The sequence below is a fragment of the Haliotis asinina genome, chromosome 7, assembly GCF_037392515.1.
Source record: "Haliotis asinina isolate JCU_RB_2024 chromosome 7, JCU_Hal_asi_v2, whole genome shotgun sequence".
In the NCBI taxonomy this organism is placed as follows: Eukaryota; Metazoa; Mollusca; class Gastropoda; order Lepetellida; family Haliotidae; genus Haliotis; species Haliotis asinina.
The window spans coordinates 48,777,068-48,794,509 of record NC_090286.1 but is presented as its reverse complement, the minus strand read 5'-3'; the positions used below and the strand labels follow the sequence as shown (position 1 = coordinate 48,794,509).

Below are 17,442 nucleotides of genomic sequence, written 5' to 3'. Positions count from 1 at the left end.
AAGACGGATATCATGAAAGTCCACCTAAAGATTTGTGTTATGAAAAAGGTGGCGAGGGTATTTTGCCGAAAATTTCTGGAACGTGTTTTGCCGGTGTCCAGGCAATAATTGTTATAGAAACGTTTGAAAATCTATATTTCCCTTACGTTTTGGAACATGTTTCAAAAGAAATACTCAGACACCAAACATTGAAATGAGACAGGATACAGGGTCTTCAATACATTTATTCACCCGATCAGGTCGTTTCGTATGGGCGTTGCCACGAAGGTAACGTGAGAGCTTGAGGCGAGATGTCCAGTCAGATGTTTGAGAGGCGCCTATGGCCCTGTCGGTGCCATGAATCAGCCTTGTCATATATTATGTCGTTCGAGATCCATGCTAACGTCAGCAGCAGCGATGTTGATGGGGGCGGAAACACATAGGTTGTTCTGACAGCCACCGTGACACATTGAGCATGGCGCGCCGCGGGTGTAAGGGTTGAAGCCCATGACGTTGCCCCTGAAAACAAAATGGGTACATAAACTCACAGACAAGTATGTATAAGGATAAACATGGTATTTATTTAGACACGCACACACACACGCACGCACGCAGAGAATTCAAATTGATTAAGAATAATTTCGAACAACTCCTAAATGTAAATAAGAGGCCGTGAACATTTGCAGAAAAGTACTGCGTTAGGATATCTTTCGACCAAACTTGCTCATTTACAAGCCGCCCTCATACTTTTTGGAATACTGCGGCGTCAAACAACAATGATCATGGCTTTATGACAGCAGGGGAGGCAACTCACGGCGGAGAGTAGAAGCAGGCGAGGAGGTACATATCGGGACAGCGTTTGGCGGCACATCCCACGTGTGTGGTGCTTGACCATATCATCTGTGGAGAAAGCAGCAAACATGGTCATAATGGTTGGGGTACCCTTGTCGTTAAAGCGTTCGCTCGTCACGCCGAAGACCGGGGTTCGATTCCCAACATGGGTACAATGTGTGAAGCCCATTTCTGAAGCTGGAATATTGCAAAAAGAGGCGTAAAAACAAATTCTCTCAGTCACTTATGATGGTCAGGCATTTGTAGAACTCCCCTGAAGACTTGGGTCAGTTTATACCTACACCGAGAAGGCTTGGTGTGGTGCATGGCACAATCTCCTAAGAACCTAAACCAAATAGTTACCCTCAAATGAAGCCCGACATTTTACTAACTATTCCACGTGTCATTCTTTTCTACCCAAAGGCCTTGCTTCAAAATATCCCTTTTAATTTGTTTGTGAAATCACATATTATTTGTTGTCAGGAAAAATTATAGGGGGGTAAAGTTCCTATCAGCAGGATGTAAGTATCGCATAGACCATCTGATCACAGTAAAACATAGGCCTCATCACTCTCCTTACAGATCAGTGGTTAACGCGTTTGTTCGTCACGCCTAAGACCCGGGTTCGATTCCCGACGTGGGTACAATGTGTGAAGCCCATTTCGGGTGGTCCCCGGCCGTGATATTGCTGGAATATTGCTAAAAGCGGCGTAGAACGTTATGACTCTGTATGACCCTTATTGGTCCAGTGGTGAGAACAATAGCTCAAAAAGTGGGTTACCAGGTTCTGTTCTCGAACTGATTACCTTGTGCAGTACGATCTTGCTCCGCATACAATATATTTAATAATACATACATTACAATGCACAAGCGATATGTAGCAATTCCAAGTGTCTTCTCACTTACCTGCGTGTAATGACCGGTGGCAGGTGAGAACGCATCCCCGTATGTCCACTTATTTTTCTCATTGTACCAGCCGTTGATGCCGTAGTCAACGAGGCTATCGATGTTCATGATAGACCCTGCCACCATAGCGAGGTTCTCACCCCGCACCCCTTGGTGCTCCATCACACAGCGTTGTATCCACGAATGTGCCTCACTGGCCAGCTGCTTGTCCCATCGCTGAAGGCATCATCATCATCATCATCATCATCATCATCATCGATGCTGCCATGTTCTGCTTCATTATAATAGTTATCATTATCATCACTATTATCATCATCATCATCATCATCATCATCATTATAGGTATTATTCTCGTCTTCACCCGTTATAAGAACGACCGCTATGGTCATCACCATCCATACTGTCGTCCTTGTGACAATTACAAGAGTGAGTGAGTGAGTTTAGTTTTAGGCCGCACGCTGCAATATTACAGCTATATTGCGACAGTCTGTAAATAATCGAGTCTGGACCAGACAATCCACTGATCAACAACATGAGCATCGATCTGCGCAATTGGGAACCGATGACATGTGTCAACCAAGTCAGCGAGCCTGACCACCCGATCCCGTTAGTCGCCCCTTACGACAAGCTGAGTCGCCTTTCATGGCAAGCATGGGTTGCTGAAGGCCTATTCTACCCCGGGACCTTCACGGGTCGACCATTACAAGAATCAGTTAGTATCCTTTTTTAAATCAACAGTGTTACAACGTGGTCACCATCGTGTGATGTTAAACATCATCATACTAACATAATGCCCTTTGTTATCTTTATGTCGTCTTAGTCACCGAAGGGATGGTGAGGTAGCCTAGTGGTCAAAGCGTTCGCTCGTCACGCAGAAGACCCGGGTTCGATTACCGACATGGATACAACGTATGAAGCCCATTGCGGGTGTCCCACGCGGTGATATTGCTGGAATATTGCTAAAACGGCGTAAAACGTAACTCACTCACTCATTTAATCACCGACAAATTATGACACTATCATAATCATCATAATAATCATCAATAACGTATGTATTTTTCAACATCAACAGCTTCATCAATAGACATCAGTGAAGATTTATACGCTTTCTAAGATCATATTATTTACAAACCGCTCTGTATCTAAACACGGAAAGTGCGAATGTGAAAAAGTGTCCCTTTTTCTGCTTTTCATTCGTGTCCAATGCGGTAGAGAGACGGGTCTCCATGCATTTTCGTCGTTACGCGCCCTTTTCCGTCCGCATGACGTTTCCTTTCCGATCGACTTGATTGTCCCGGACTAACACGAGTTGGTTCCGAGTGAGTTAAACAGTGTCCCGTGACCTGTTTTGACCTGCCTAAACAACCACTTTATAAAGAGAAGATCCTGTTGTGGAAGAAAAAGGCTTTTGTCATGTGGCACTTCAGCCGTGATCGTCTAGAGGTTAGGACTTTGCGTTGTGGCCGCAAGAACCCCGGTTCGAATCCGGGTCACGGCAAGTGTCGCTATGTTTTAAAGTAATATTTTGACCAAAAGTATCACTGATGAATTTAAGAATTTCGTTTTGATTCTAAATCGAGCCTAGAAGTCCGGACATAAGAGCCAACACGTAAAACATGGCTTAGTTGAATAGGTAACTGATCACATTTATGACAATTTTTTACTGGTTTCATTCCCAATATCTCAATACCCCTCTATCTTCAAACATAGCCGGGTTTACCATTGACGGTTTAGACCCTTTACGATTCGGTGTAAGGCTATCCGTATTTTCGCATAAAACAACAAGAAAGCGACCGGGCGAAAAATGTGATTAAAATATAATCATGGTTATCATACGTTACGTAGATCGAATCGCTTTACTTTGGAAATATTTTCTAAAACAAAAACGATGAAGCATGTCTGCTTTTCGTCATATGTACAAGGATAAGGGTACAGTTTTATCGCTTCATGGCATAAATTTGAGTTAAGGTAACGTTGTATTAATTTACGTCAAAACAACAAATCAGGGCGACGAGAAATCAAGGCGGGCGTACGGGCGGAAGTTGAAAAGCAGAAAAACATACAGACACCTAAGAACCTTGGCATATCATTGGTACAGAACCTATGCATATCGCTCATGATCTCGGTGATTGCGTCAACCAGATCTTGTATGGTTCATTTCTCATGATACCAAACTCATATTACCGAGTATGCTGTCAAACAAACAAAACAATCACTGGATTGCCTGTGTCAATCACAGATGTGCTTGATTTCCGTGCGTGCCACACGGTGACCAAAGTACCAATGGACAAGCACTTCTACAAGATAAGATTATGTTGCGGAACAAACGGTCCTTTATCAAGTGGCACTACAGCCGTGATCGTCTAGAGGTTAGGACTTTGCGTTGTGGCCGCAAGAACCCCGGTTCGAATCCGGGTCACGGCAGGTGTACCCATGTTTTTTTTCAAACTTGTATATCTACATAAATTATGTTTGATGAATTTACAAACTTTGTATGGTTTTAAGACATACGAGTGTTTTCTTCATTAGAAGGATGTATCATGTTTCGTCAGGAAACAAATGTGTTCGTCACGTTACGTAATGAGGGTCAATATGTGAAAAGAGCAAACAAAATATACATAATTTCTACACATAAACGTCAACCTTCATAATTCAATCCATTACGGCGTAATTGTACGTTTTGAGTCCCTAGTGCTGGACTTCGTCAGTGGTCTAACTAATAGAAACGTCAGGCCGTCCTCCGTTAAGAGATTACTTGATGTTTCCTTGCCTGGCGCTCAACGTTATCACGATAAAACAAGGTGTATACGTAGTCTTTTCTGAGTCATTATCGTCAGTTAGCCAGTACTGTAAACTCGTATGACTGAAGACCGGGTCACGTACATTTGTATCTGTACACACAATAGGGCAATAAAACCCTATTGTTCTAAACGTGAACCGCACATTTAACCTCATCTCACCCTGCGGCTAACGAATAAATAAGTGCTACTCCCTATTCATGAATTTTGGCAGCTGTCAATCTCTCCATACTGTCGGCACCGTCTGGCAGACCATGCCTTGTCACAACCTGTGATCGGTATTTGAATTGACAGTGCGTTGACATTTCCGTCCTGAGGATCAAAGATAGATGAGGTTTTACCGGACACTAGTGACCTCAACCTTGGCGTTATTTAAACAGTGGGTGGAGTAATGGTTTCACGTTGCTTACCCATAGATTTGGTTCCATTTGCATTTGATTTGAAGAGCAGACTGTATAATGAACGTTAGTTTTGTCATCGTGAAATCATTTCAGAATTCTTCAGTTTGGATTCAAGCGCTGAAACTGACGGGAACTGACCTTTTGTCACCATCGATTATGACATCTATTACACCAACGTAGTACCAAAACACCCAAGCCGCATCTCGTATTGGATATGGCATCATCACACCATCAGTCCAATCGCTGACACAGCACAGACTTCCCCTAACCTAACTGTGTACATTATATCAGCAAATGGAAATATGATTTACTGAATAATCGTAGATACAAAATACGAGGTACCAGAGACCATGGATATATCAAGTTCGTCTCATTCAAAGTTCACTGCATCCACTCAACTGTAGAAAATGTTTGATAAAACAGGCGAAAATATCTGAGGTATCTAATTCACATGACAGAAACTCTGATGTACAAAATGTACATCTGACAAAAATATATGCATCTCATATACACACATACATCTGACATGCATTCTTACCATGTGATGCATGTCGGCAGCTCCAAGTTCTCGTCGAGCATTGTTGTGGGCAGTGAGCAGATGCTGAATGTGTCCTTGCGTCAAACCATATTCGGATGAGGCTTTTCCCGTACCAGAAGTCGGCGGCAAGGCAGGAATGACACTGTGACCACGGTTGACTCTAGGTTGAAAAGTACGTCTCGGATTTTGGTTGAAGATGTCGAATCCATTTGAACCAAAAGACTGAAAAACATCCGGGATTCTCTGCAAGCGAACCTGTTGTCTCCGTTGGGTGGTTCTCTGAGGCAGACTCCGGATGGTCCAGCTGAAGCTACTCTGTCCCGGAAGTGACGTCATCCTTCTGAGAAGTCCTGAGAGGTCCAGGCCACCACCACGGGAATTCCCAGAATATTGATTTCTCCTTGTCCTTCCAACACTTTCCGGATACGACCTTGTGGATGTCCTTGTCACTCTGATTGTCCTTGTGGTTGGTCGGGGCGCGGACAAATCACTTCTACCCGACGGGCTAGTATATACGTTACCTCTGGATCGAACCATGACGTTCCTCACAGGTGAAATGTCTGCCCCTCCAGATAAACCGTCAATGAGATGAGCACCCCCGATGTCCCCATGGTCCGATAAGATCAGTTCTTGTCCGAAGTCAAAGTTGCCAATTCCTTGACCGAGGATTTCAACGATACTGAGAAAGCAGAACAGCAGTGACACCGCGTTTGCGAACGACATCCTTCTGAAATAGCGGTTGTTAAAATTCAACAACCAACAACGTAACAGCGCTGCTCAAAATATTTCGACAATATGATGTCTGGAATGGCGGTGGTGTTTATAGATAATACCAAATTAAGACATACTTGATATTTCCCGAAGTTGCTGTCTCCGAACGATGCAGGTACTGTCACTGATGGGATGAGGGAACGGAGATCACAGGGACCTTTATAGCTGCAGGGGAGGGGGGTAACACGTGGTGACAGGAAGATTGAAGTGTGGGTCCTATGTGTGCCACAAGCCTCGGGCAGGAAGTGAAGACAGAACGGCATTTATCACGGAGGTGCTTCACGAGTCACTACAACACACACACGGGCTCAGTGATGTAATGTTTCACCCGTAAACACGTTATATAACAAAGCTTTAAGCTTTTCCCCGCTCATTATCAAGTAGGTATAGGTCTTTTTTGAATAACCATGTTGAAGTCACCATTTGGAATTATGTATCTATATGTTGTGTGTAGTTCCGTCTATTTGTCAGTAATGTCCTTTGAATACGTGTATAACCTGTACGTAATTGTAGCAATGAGTGAGTTATTAATATTTAACGCCACATCGGCAATACGTCAGCCATGTTGATAGCAGTAAGTGTAGATGTTGGAATAACTGTAGCAGTGACTCAAATTCAGTCACGTACAGTCAGAAGACAATAATAACCTTTGATAACATTGATAAAATATGATAGGTATAGCGGAAGATGAAATGTGATAGATATAGCGGAATGGGGGCTATTGTGGTGATTGTTAGAGGTACTCTGTCATGCTCTTTTACTGAACTACTTCGATAAGGATACTCTGGACAAAGAAAGAGCAGCCTCTCGTCATTCCCGGTAAAGCCTCATATTTTACCAGCTTCAAGATATCACCTGGACATAGGGGAGAATGACGTTACAGCAATGTGATACTGAACGTTCACATCAGAAACTACGAAGTGTACGAAGTGCAAGTTCAGGGAGATAATATCCATTGATCAATCGTACTTGTATATTCGTACCTGTCGTTTTCAAAACCACACACCTTTTCTCTTTTAATAGTGCCTCTGTGACGAAAACCATTACTAGAAAAATATCTTCACGTAAATGTTTAGTGAACGCGAGCACAAATATTCCAAGCAATAAACCGGGAGAGTAACGGTCTGGGTCTCGACAATTACGGTCAAGCATCAGAGTGTAAACATTATTGATTATCAGTCGCATTAAACATCGATTCGATTCTCTTTTGAAAAATATATTGATATTTCCCCGCTTTAGCTATATTGCCTTAATATCGAGGCGGGGGACTCGCAAAATACGCCTCGGGAATTGTATGCCTGTTGAGAATCGTACCTGGATCTTCGGTGTGATGAACGGACGTTTAAGCCACCACGTACCTCAACACCTAGTGGTACAAACAGCATGCTTTGGGGTTCTGAACTGGTATTGTACTAAGTAGCCCCAAAAGACGGAACCCAGTCAGCAAGAAACGAGACAGTTGTGTAATCAATATTTTGACTTGATACCGAAACGGTTCGTGAGAATAAAATAAAGTAGTTGCTGTCCATAAAGTATCGTACTTTTCTTAGTATTGATCACCTTCTAAAAAGCCAGTCAAACAGATCACTTGGGCTACTTGCATATGAATCAAATAAAGTCTCCAAGTGTCAGCTAAATGTTGCATTGGTGAGTGAGTGAGAGAGTTTAGCTTTACGCCGCACTCAGCAATATTCCAGCTATATGGCGGTAGTCTGTAAATAATCGAGTCTGGACCAGACAATCCAGTGATCAACAGCATGAGCATGTTGGGGATCGATGACATGAGTCAACCAAGTCAGCGAGCCTGACCACGACAAGCATAGTTGCCTTTTACGGCAAGCATGGGTTGCTGAAGGCCTATTCTACCCCGGACCTTCACGGGTCCGTTGTTAATAGATACGATCTTGTCCCGATAATTGGGGTTCCGATTCAGCCTGCCATACCTAGCTAAACTATCACTACTGTAACTATCAATCCATTAAGTATTATTTGCTCTACGCGGTGTCAATATTAATGTTTAACTAAGCCAGACAAATGTAGTGTAAATGTTATCGATGTTCAAGTCTTGATACACCAAACACACCTGTGTTCAATGATTTGTATTACTAAAATATGCTTCATTTCAATTAAACCATCTTCAGTGAATCCATGGTTACATAAAACTATTTATTTTCCTTCCCCAGTGAACACATAGCTATCCAAAAAATCGTTTGGCCTAGTTAACTAAAAAATCGTTAGGCTGTTTCCCACAAAATACACTGATATGTTTTCGCCATGGCTAACAACTATTCATTTCGGAAACATCGCTGAATACATTATTCATTAGAAGAAAACACAGTCGCCTTGAGAGATCGCCCTCCTCCATTTAACATATGTACAAGTTAATATATGAATGAAAGCTCGTACAAATGTTTTAACAGCAGATTTTGTGGCAATTTGCTCGTTAATTCGTTTCCCATGTTTTGGCAGTTAATTGTTAGTTCAGTTATAACAGAGATAATCTGAAACAGTCTAGTCTGTTATAGTCTCCCTGGTTATAGCGAACAATTCTTCAATAAAACTTGAAATAAAAGTGTTTGAAGGTAGGAAAAATAGGTTTTCTTTGGTAGGAAAAATAGGTTTTCTTTAATAGTACCTGTGCAATTTCCTGCGATTACTTTTACGTCTGGGTTAAGACAATCATTTCTTTCTTGTGTACGTGTAAGCAAACCACAAAGTTTATGTTAATGTTTACATATTAGTTGCTGATATATAGCTCGGGAAGGTCGTCTCTTTAAAACAAAAATTTGAAAAATACTGAGGGGGCACCCGGGATCGAACCGGGGACCTCTCGATCTGCAGTCGAATGCTCTACCACTGAGCTATACCCCCTTCCTTCTCGCGGAATAATTTTAACTACAAATTCTTCTGTCAATAGTAACGCGCTAACTTTAGTAACAAATCAAGAGTTCAGCGTTGCAGTCACCACTCAAACTTGGTTCCGGCTTCAATTTTGAACGCAACACATGCGCACCAATTTAAAGTACAATTGCAGCTCTCAGGACTAATCTGATCTAAGACCGCGATATTCTTCACTTGTAGCGACACGAGTCATATCAGCACAAGAAGGTCATGAATCGATAAAACAAATCGCGAAAGAAGACGGACGAAGCCTACCAGTCCGTATTAAAGGGAGGCTACTCTTTGTTAGTTAGTGCTGTAGAAGCTATTTTAAAATCACAGACATCTCTTGTATAGTTCGTGAGGAGAAACAAAGAACTACCCAAATCCCCACTATAAACTACAAATACAAAATCGGTTTGATTGCCTATCATTCAGTGCACCTGCACGAAACGAGTGCGACTGTGAGTGACAGTTTATCACCGCCTGTTTCGTTGAGTCAACGCCTCGCTTCGGGCGAGTTTACCTCTGTTAAAAAAAACATGAGTTACGCGATGACAGCATTCAAGACTGACTTTATATGTATAAATGACTTTAATTCACTCGATTGGCAACGCTCGTTACCTGCATCCATGGTTAGTGACACTTTAAACAGGTGATGTTCTTCATCAATTTCGCTCTTGCGGGTCTCTCGACCGCCATGTTTGTGGTTCTTATGTAATCGTGCGCCAGCAAGGCGGTTTGATCTTTGTACGCTAGCAGCAAAAGGATCGTTTGATGGCTGACAGCAACTGATGCAGATATCTATTGTTTTGTTTTTGGATACCGAAGGGTGTTTTGTCAGTGTGTCTGAACAGAGGAGTGAACAGTCTTTAGTTCAGAAGAATTTGGACTTAGTTAATTAATTTTTTGGATTAACAATCTTAAATTTAATCTACCAAATTTGGAAGCATAAAATGAATAGAATATCCAACATGAATACTGATGTATGATGTATTTGTCACTGGTGACCTGATATTTATAAGTGCTTGCCTGGACCATAACACACATTTTGAAATTCTTCATGCTCTAGGTATAATTCAAGCAAGCAACAATAACCTCACTAACACAACGACACCTGAAGTTCCAGGGTAGAATAGGCCTTCAGCAACCCATGCCTGCCATAAAAGGCGTCAATGCTTGTCGTAAGAGGCGACTAACGGGATCTGGTGGTAAGACTCGCTGACTTGGTTGACACATGTCCCTGGTTCCCAATTGCGCAGATCGATGCTCATGTTGTTGATCACTGGCTTGTCTGGTCCAGACTCGATTATTTACAGACTACCGCCATATAGCTGGAATATTGCTAAGTGCGGCGTAAAGCTAAACTCTCTCACTAACTCACTCACTAATGCAACATTTAGCTGACACTTGGAGACTTTATTTGATTCATATGCAAGTAACCCAGGTGATCTGTTTGACTGGCTTTTTAGAAGGTGATCAATACTAAGAAAAGTCCGATACTTTATGGACAGTAACTACTTTATTTTATTCTCACGAACCGTTTCGGTATCAAGTCAAAATATTGATTACACAACTGTCTCGTTTCTTGCTTACTGGTTTCCGACCTTTTGGGCTACTTAGGACAATACCAGTTCAAAACTCATTCAACTGGGTATATAGATATTAATCAGTATTATCTGATACATCTAATCACTTGCAGTTTGCAACACTATCCTGCATCTAATCCTAGTAAACACGTCGCTCTGTCCAACAGAAATCTGGAAATCACGGAAATTCCCTGTTTGATGAGGTCGTAAAATGATTCACAATGCATTTGGCTCACTGGTTACACCTGTTATTGTGTTCTTGCAGCTTACCCAATGTAGTTCAGTGTCAGTTCCTTAGGAGACACCCAAAGTTTTCTATCGCCAGAGTCTTGTTTTGAGATTTCCATGATTTCCAGGTTTCCGTTTGTCAGAACTCGGTGTACGACATAGCATGCTGTACAACGCGTTTGCAAGGATTAGAAGTACTTAGGCGTATCAAATCATACTGATTAATATTTATGTATCCAGTTATATGAATTAGTCTAAACATTCTGGACTAGTTATCGTACTAAGTTGCGCAATAAGGCGGAGCCCAGTAAACAAGAACAATGTTTTGACTTGGCGCTGCCGCTAGAAAAGGATGATGTTCTCTTACGGACTTGATGTTACAAAATCACACACAGTAAGTGCAAAGACCGCAATGCATGTGTAATCAGTGAGCCAGACGAATTAATTGTGAACCATTGTACGACCTCTTCTAATGACGACATGATGTCCAGAACTCGACATGAAATGTAGAAATACGATTATATTAAACTTTAAAAGTAACGTTTGTTTGTAAATACCATTTTCTTATGAAGCAAGCAATTAGAATTCAGTGTAACTATATTTGTTTGTAGCGTCTCTTTTCACTTTGGTAATGCTGTATATAGCCTGTTTTTATCATGTATTGTCATCCATAGTTAACACTGTTTTAGGTCTAATTATCGAATATGTGATACCCTAGTTATTTTACTGTAGTATTTGGACAGGTTTACGCTACTTACCTCTATGAAATAATTTAACAAATGCTTGTAAATTCATAAGGTTAATAACGTCTAATGATGAGGCACTTTTACTGAATTGTGCTAAATTTATCAAATCACCTCCCAAATGTCGATGTTCTATATATTGACAACACAAATGTCTGATTATTGGCATTGTGCACAATATCATTTATATTGCTTTTTTGGTACATGGGCCGATGGCCTACAAACTGTTAATAAACTTCAAACTTCTTCATTGTCAAACTAGCGAAAGTAATTGGAATAATGTCTCCGAGGTACCTATATCCTATCCGAAGGGGAAACATTACCGATTTACCAAGGTTGAATATCGCAGAATTTGTCTAAAGTCATAAATTAAAAAAACCCAACAAACATATCAGCTAAAGGCATTTTAGTTTGATACAGACCACAAATATTAGTCTACGTTAAGGAAAAGAAACATATTTTACTAAAACGAACGAAAACACTAAACTGACAACTGAATACATCGACTTTGGGTGGTCAGGCTCGTTGACTTGGTTGGTACATGTCTTCGGTTCCCAGTGGCGTGGATCGATGCTCATGCTGTTGTTCACTGGATTGTCTGGTCCAGATTTGATTATGTACAGACCACAGCCATATAGCTTGAATATTGCTGAGTGTGGCCGAAAACTAAACTCACTCATGTGAAATGGCAAGCTAAATATATTGCGTCCATGACCTCTCAGCACCTAAGTACTGTTTTTGCCGCTCACTTTACACAACCATGGATAGGTTGTAGGTAAGGCAAACCCAGTTGCATCACACACAATTAACGGCGAAAGCGTGAACCCAGCCTCAAAACCCAAACAAAACGTAAGACGTCATCCATAGCAAAATATCGTTTATTTCACAACAACTAACTGTAGTGTGTAGGGTTATGTCGATCACGCGTCAATTCATATTTCACGACACGTGATGCTGTCTGTCTCTACAATGCAAACGAGTATACAAAATGCAAGGATATATGTAAAATGTCAAAGATGCTACCAACTCTTTCTACAGATCTAGTGTACATGTCTGCCTTTATTACTTTTTGTCAGCTGATTTTGTTTCTTTTAAATATGTGTTACGTGGCAATCAGTATGTTATGACAATAATTCAAACATGTTTTCCGTGTTTTGTGTAACAATAATTGATACACTCAACCGTTTCCCTGCAGTTCAACGGCTTGGTGAAATCAGATGAAGGGAGGCAACTCTTCATGATCTATCGTTTTTAGCATCGCCTCCGTTGTGAACCATGTAAGGGTTAGCAATAACATGTGAGCCAATTCGCAGCTGGGGTTAAAATATGAACGACTATTAGTGAGATGCACACATCTTGTATACACTGTAATCAAACACAGACTGAATGCTAACACACACAGGAACACACCAGTACGTACATAAAACACAAATAGGTACATGTTTATATATGAACAGACAATCAAAAAATCCCCCCCCCCCCCTACAGAAGTAATAAGTAAACATTGTCACAGAGTTAAAATCTGTAATAAGCATGGCCACAGTCGTCGGACTTGCAGATGGCCCCGTTACTATTTCTTTAAAACTCCGTCGCCGAAATAATATTGGTGTATACAGAATATTCCTGAAATTAGGGCCACTGCATTTCATACAGCTTAGATTTTGAAACTATTGGGTAATACATTCAAAAATGAAACTAATCTGGCGACAGGTTAAATTCAAATGTCTTCTTCAGATTATTTTGGTTTCAAATCATTGGTAAATACAATCCGCAGAGTGCCCCGCCTCCATTTAGTTGCATCTGACAGAAATCAGACTGTCAGTAATTCTGGTGTCTTTCCTGGGAAAAGGTGCCTACATCCATACAGTAAATCATCCCCAGCTTTGAGTCCATTCCTGGTGATTTTTGTGTTTGTTTAATGATAGCTTTTTTAAACGACAGTGGTCTTATAAAAATGACCAACAAACAAACCAAAGCACTCATATCTTGTGGAGATTACAGCCATACCTCCCTCTGAAAGTACAATTAAACTGCACCTTATACCCTCAGTTTCGACGTCAAACATAAAGGCAACATCCTTCAGTCTTAGCTACAGATAACATGCCGACTTCACCTCTCTTGTATAACGACGTCACATATAGTGTCACGACTGTATGGTATAAACTCTCATATGCATTTCTCATATCATGTATTCGACTGGCTAGCAGTTTCCGCAACTCTTCTTACAGTACAGGTCTCGCATCATATAGTTTTCCCGACAGAACCCAGTCTTCGCCCAGTACACACAACGGGCAGCGTAACTTGCGTTGTCGGTGCAGAAAGCTGAAACCAGACACAAAAAGGGCAGTAAGTACACAATCATACATTTGTTGAGTTGAGAATTCTTTTCTTGACAGTTTGTTTATCGTCATTTTCAGCTAATGTTAGACATGCCTCCTCCGCATGTAAATGGATACGGCAGTGAAGAAAACAGACTGTTCACAACTGACAAAGACATTTTTGGTTTAGATCTACATCAACAGAATGAAACGTCAAAAATGAAGAACTGCTGTCCGGTTTGAAATATATGGACGATCACGCTAGGTAAGGAGACCATGTCATCATGAACATCACCACACCAGACACTATGTCGGTTCATCCTGGTTCATATCGGTTCATACATTTATACTTCCATCGATGTAAAGACATTTTAAAGTCAGTTCTCATAAAAGAATATCTGAGGAGGCCTGTTTATTCATCAACACAACAACCTGAAGACAACAATGTGAAATCAGATTGTTTCCGAATCCAAATCCCGCTAATCCTAATTATCAACCAATCAGAAAACATTAGAATACTACTGGGCGTGTCCGTTTACTGGTTTTTAAGGCATGAACGTGAAAGAATTAGTTTGTTAGGCAATCGACTGCTGTGGAATCACTTAAATCCTTTTGCCGATAACTCAGGACTGCGTTGCAGAATGTATCCCAATCAAAATCCCACTAATCCAAATTATCAAACCAATCAGAAAACATTTAGTACTAGGCGTGTCCGTTTACTGTTTTCTAGAGCATGGACGTGAAAGAATTGGTTTGTAAGGCAATCAACTGCTGTGGAATCACTTAAATCTTTATGCCGATAACTCAGGACTTCGTTGCAGAATGTAATTCAGAGGCGAGCATAAAACTACACTTTAGTTTTATATGAAAATATCGTGAGCTCCAACTCAAAGCCCTGTTTGTTGGTTAGTATAGATTATTCTCCAAGATTCACTCACGGTTATCCTTCTGAGGTAATACTGCTTTTTGCTGCGTCCGGTGCTGTGCAGAGTCTGTATGTTTGTTTTTAATAACTTGACTTCTCGTCCGCTGCATGGTCCTGTGTTGTGTGTGTCTGTTGGCTCCCTGATTGTGTTGTCGGGGTCGATGATGACGTCGTCTAGTGACTTGACGTTGTCCGTAGCGGCTTTCCCTACTCGACTGTTGACTGTGATGACGACGTATCTGTCTTCTGCTATTGTAACTCAGTCGTCTGCTCACCTGACCTCCGTTTTGAAGCATGTTGTCAGGTTTTCGTGCTGGAGTTTGATGTAGCTTGGCTGCAGTAGTTTCAGATTGATGACGCCGACGACCTTTGCGATGGTGTCTGTTTCTATAAAAATCGGAGAAATTCATGAGTCTCCATTGTCCTCTTTTCTTCAAAGAACGATTTTCATTCATCAAAACACTATTAGCATGACAGTTATGACTAAATGATAGCAAGCGTTAAACACTGAAACAAATTTCAAGAAAAGCTGAACAGCGGTGAAAATGTAATGAATGAACCACTGCAAATGGTTAATCTGTCTAATAACATCGGGTATTCGGGGAGAAAGCTTAGGTATGCCCTTACCCACAGATCGTACGAACCTTTTTTGAATGTAAACCACCCCATCCAAGTATATTATTAAATTGCCGAAATATTAAACTTCTTTTCTTGTGCCTACAACGGATGTTTACCGTGGATGGACTCAGATCTACCAATTTCTTCTTTCCTCACATTAGAGTTTGACTACAATAACTATTTCGCTGTAAAATTATCCTGCGGGCATATTTCCGGCTCCACCCGGTACTTACAATTATACTTCCATAAATAATTCAGTTTTATTAACATGTCGGTCTGCAACAAATACTTCATGGACTGTGTATTAGCGTTGAAAGATCATTCAACTATTATATAGTGTGGTTTAGTAATGCAATCATTGTTGGACCCAAGTCGACAATATACATGTCAATCCCGATTCTAAATAGTCAGATTCAATTCAGATAAGCAAGTGACTGAAATCACGGGAACTCTTCTCCAAATTTGGGGACGATTCTCCCATTCTAGGAACGATTCTCCCTATCTGGGAACGATTCTCCTAATCTGGGACCGATTTTCCCAATCTAGGAACAATGACAAGATGTCAGCCCTTGGAGGCCTGTTAGAACACTAGGAGTGCCACTGGACTGCTCAGTGACGATAGCTGTAGCAAGTATACCTGGAGGAACGAGAGACCCCACGTCGCTGCCCAATGGAACCGCTCCGTACTTCCTTCTTTATCCCAACGTTGCGTGAGCCCTGGCTTTTGTTGTGCAGTCTTCCGTCAACCAAAGCCAGCACCATCTCACAAGCATCACATGACTTGGGACACATGATTCTGATAGCTCTGTTGCCTTTGCATCTGTCTGACCACTTCCAGCAAGCAGGAAGCCTGTCCCTGCATCTGTTTCTGCGCCGTTTGGGTTTGTTCTTCATGGGGACTTTGTAGTTCACTTCTCTGGCGGCAGAGTAGGCCAGATGTCGGGGCTGTTTAGCAGCCAGAGATGTCCCCTGATCAGATACAAGACCTTCTGCTCGTAGAGTCAGGGGGCTTCGGAGACGATCCAGGGTGATTGGTCCAGATCTATGTAGAGTGCTTGTACCACGAGAGACCGTTTTCCGATTGGCTCCCAACCCATGGGAGAAGGTCTCGAATCGACTGGATTTTCTGATGAAGGAAACGTGACTCTTCGACTTGCGCAATGGCTCCCTTAACGTCAGTCCTGGAATTATAATCGCCATGATACTAATGGAAACAAACATGTATAGATGGTGACAGTTACAGGCCTTAAGCCACCAATGGAAGATGGATACATTCGATTGTTTCCAAAAACAAAACAACAGGAAAAAGACGCACATGAGTTGACAAGAGCAAACGACTCGGAATACCGTTACCTGTACGTCCGAGGTTCCAGTAATACTAGGGCGTCACTACCAAAGTTCCAATGCTACCAGGGCCATACTAACGCGGTTCTAGTACCGCCTTTGTCAGACTACCGAGGTTCTAGTACTATCACATCCGGACAACTGCGGTTCCAATATGGCCCAGGTCAGACTACCACGGTTCCAGTACTACCAGAACTAGACTACCTTGGTTCTGGTGGTACTTGTTAACTACCTTCCCACCTGCCTAGGTTGGACTTCCTAGGTTCTGGTGTACCTGTCAACAACTGACTCACCTGTCGGGGCTGGACTACCTAGGTTCCCTGGATTACCTAGGTTCTGGTGTAGCTGTCGACTACTGACCCACCTGCCGGGCTGGACCACCTAGGTTCTGGTGTACCTGTCGACAACTGACTCACCTGCCGGGGCTGGGCTACCTAGGTTCCCTGGACCACCTAGGTTCTGGTGTACCTGTCTACTACTGACGCACCTGCCGGGGCTGGACCACCTAGGTTCTGGTGTACCTGTCTACTACTGACCCACCTGCCGGGCTGGACCACCTAGGTTCTGGTGTAC

The 17,442-nt window shown here is 42.0% G+C and overlaps 2 protein-coding genes and 3 non-coding genes across 7 annotated transcripts in view; 2 read left to right on the top strand and 3 right to left on the bottom strand.

Moving 5' to 3' along the window:
• Positions 1–204: 204 nt before the first annotated feature.
• On the bottom strand, positions 205–11,009 carry LOC137291247 (uncharacterized). Of its 3 annotated transcripts, none has more exons than XM_067822548.1 (6): positions 10,964–11,009; positions 6,302–6,513; positions 5,454–6,180; positions 1,717–1,932; positions 794–879; positions 205–498 (listed from the first exon to the last, which is right to left on the bottom strand). In XM_067822548.1, the coding sequence occupies exons 3-6, from the start codon at positions 6,174–6,176 to the stop codon at positions 351–353; spliced, it is 1,173 nt and encodes a 390-aa protein (XP_067678649.1). In that variant the 5' UTR covers positions 6,177–6,180; positions 6,302–6,513; positions 10,964–11,009; the 3' UTR covers positions 205–350. The 3 variants fall into 3 exon arrangements, with proteins under 3 accessions (XP_067678649.1, XP_067678648.1, XP_067678647.1); XM_067822547.1 differs by lacking the exon at positions 10,964–11,009 and adding an exon at positions 9,729–9,829; XM_067822546.1 differs by lacking the exon at positions 10,964–11,009 and having other exon boundaries at positions 5,454–6,442.
• Trnah-gug (transfer RNA histidin (anticodon GUG)) lies at positions 3,143–3,214 on the top strand. The gene has a single exon. It is a non-coding gene; the product is annotated as a tRNA-His (tRNA).
• Positions 4,069–4,140, top strand: Trnah-gug (transfer RNA histidin (anticodon GUG)). Its single transcript has one exon. It is a non-coding gene; the product is annotated as a tRNA-His (tRNA).
• Positions 9,024–9,095, bottom strand: Trnac-gca (transfer RNA cysteine (anticodon GCA)). The gene has a single exon. It is a non-coding gene; the product is annotated as a tRNA-Cys (tRNA).
• A 1,515-nt stretch (positions 11,010–12,524) lies between the features above and the next one.
• Positions 12,525–17,442, bottom strand: part of LOC137291733 (uncharacterized) — a 48,876-nt gene continuing 43,958 nt past the window's right edge. Inside the window, exons 6-8 of the mRNA XM_067823229.1 lie at positions 16,163–16,706; positions 14,921–15,294; positions 12,525–13,986 (exon numbers count right to left, since the gene is read on the bottom strand). Coding sequence (XP_067679330.1) covers positions 13,865–13,986; positions 14,921–15,294; positions 16,163–16,706 — 1,040 coding nt within the window. The 3' untranslated portion in view covers positions 12,525–13,864. The remainder of the gene's footprint in view (positions 13,987–14,920; positions 15,295–16,162; positions 16,707–17,442) is intronic.